The sequence below is a fragment of the Lipotes vexillifer genome, unplaced genomic scaffold (assembly GCF_000442215.2).
Source record: "Lipotes vexillifer unplaced genomic scaffold, Lipotes_vexillifer_v1.1 scaffold385, whole genome shotgun sequence".
Lineage (NCBI taxonomy): Eukaryota > Metazoa > Chordata > Mammalia > Artiodactyla > Lipotidae > Lipotes > Lipotes vexillifer.
Genome location: NW_006792323.1, coordinates 1,279,640 through 1,280,815, shown reverse-complemented (window position 1 = coordinate 1,280,815; position 1,176 = coordinate 1,279,640). Strand labels below are relative to the sequence as shown.

Here is a 1,176-nt window from a genome sequence, read left to right as displayed (position 1 = left end):
TAGCTGCCAGGTGCTCTGTAAGCTGGCGGAGGCCTGGGGAGCAAGCTCCAGGTCCTCCTCCAGGCAGCTCAGCCAGGGGACTTGCGGCTAAGTCCAGCGCCAGCTCTTTAGAAGCTGGTGCCGCGCACCGTGCAGCCTCGGGGCCCCACTTGTTGTTCTTAGGCTCCGCCCACATCAGCATTTCACCTTTTTATCCCCACGACCTCCCCTACTATTCTTTTTCTAGCACGTCTCAGTCCACCAAACCAGCAAACGCCGCAACACTTGGATTTTTAAAAAGCGCGTCTACCAGCATCTTGGGCGGGCAACGTGAGCCACTGAAGAGGCCAGAACAACATTCTAGTTGCACTCACTCATTCAGTCGACAAATATTATTGAACACCGCATGCTGGGAATACACGTCAGCGCACAAAACACATGCAAGAGCCACTAAAAAATTAAAGTACCTAAAGACATCTCCACCAGCACATCCAGGCCAGCCGACAAGGCCTCCTGCCTTGTGACCTCACCTGTCCCCCACCCCCTTCTCTTCACTTCTCCCTCAGCGAGGCCATTCCCAGGGGAGCACAGGGAGCAGAGGGGGACATCCCAGCTCGGTCCCCCTTCGCTTTCCCAGCCCCCCGCCCAGACCTTCTGTGGAGCCAGAACCTGGGCGGAGAAGGCCCAGTCCCCCGGGCGGGCTCTTCCAGCTGGAGAGGGGACCGTGAAAGGCTCAGCCCGGCCCTCCGTCCCCGCTAGGCTCTGCACCGGCGTCCGCCGCTGGGACCCCCGGCCGCCTCCCTGGCCCTCCTCGGCCCCTTCACGCGGCTGTGGGTCCCCGCGAGCAGCAGCCACATCTCACTCACCCTGGCCTGGAGCCTCGCACGTGCCCAACCTGTGCGTCCTGACCGAGCGGGAGGAAACGCCCACCCTACTCAGCGGCTGCTGCGACCCCGGCCCGGAGGACCGTCCGCGGCGTCTCCTTCCTCGGCCCGGGCCTGCCAGGCTCGGGGCGGGGAGCGTGCTCACGTGCGTCTGCGTGCGAGTGCGAGTGCGCGTGCGCGGCGGGGTGGGCGGGGCCTCTCACCGTGGTGTACTTGCCCAGCTGGCAGAGCGAGGGGAAGGTTTCCTGGTGGGCTTTCCGGATCTTCTCCGTGAGATCGTCCAGCTCGGCCGTCATTTCGTAGCTCTCCGTGC

At 63.6% G+C, this 1,176-nt stretch overlaps 1 protein-coding gene across 4 annotated transcripts in view; it reads right to left on the bottom strand.

Moving 5' to 3' along the window:
• The window catches only part of RARB (retinoic acid receptor beta), a 445,056-nt gene that overhangs the window by 32,016 nt on the left and 411,864 nt on the right, over positions 1–1,176 (bottom strand). For all 4 annotated transcript variants that reach the window (XM_007465489.1, XM_007465492.1, XM_007465490.1 and 1 more), the window contains exon 4: positions 1,067–1,176. This exon is cut by the window's right edge and continues 60 nt beyond it. In XM_007465489.1, the coding sequence (XP_007465551.1) occupies positions 1,067–1,176 (110 nt within the window). The remainder of the gene's footprint in view (positions 1–1,066) is intronic.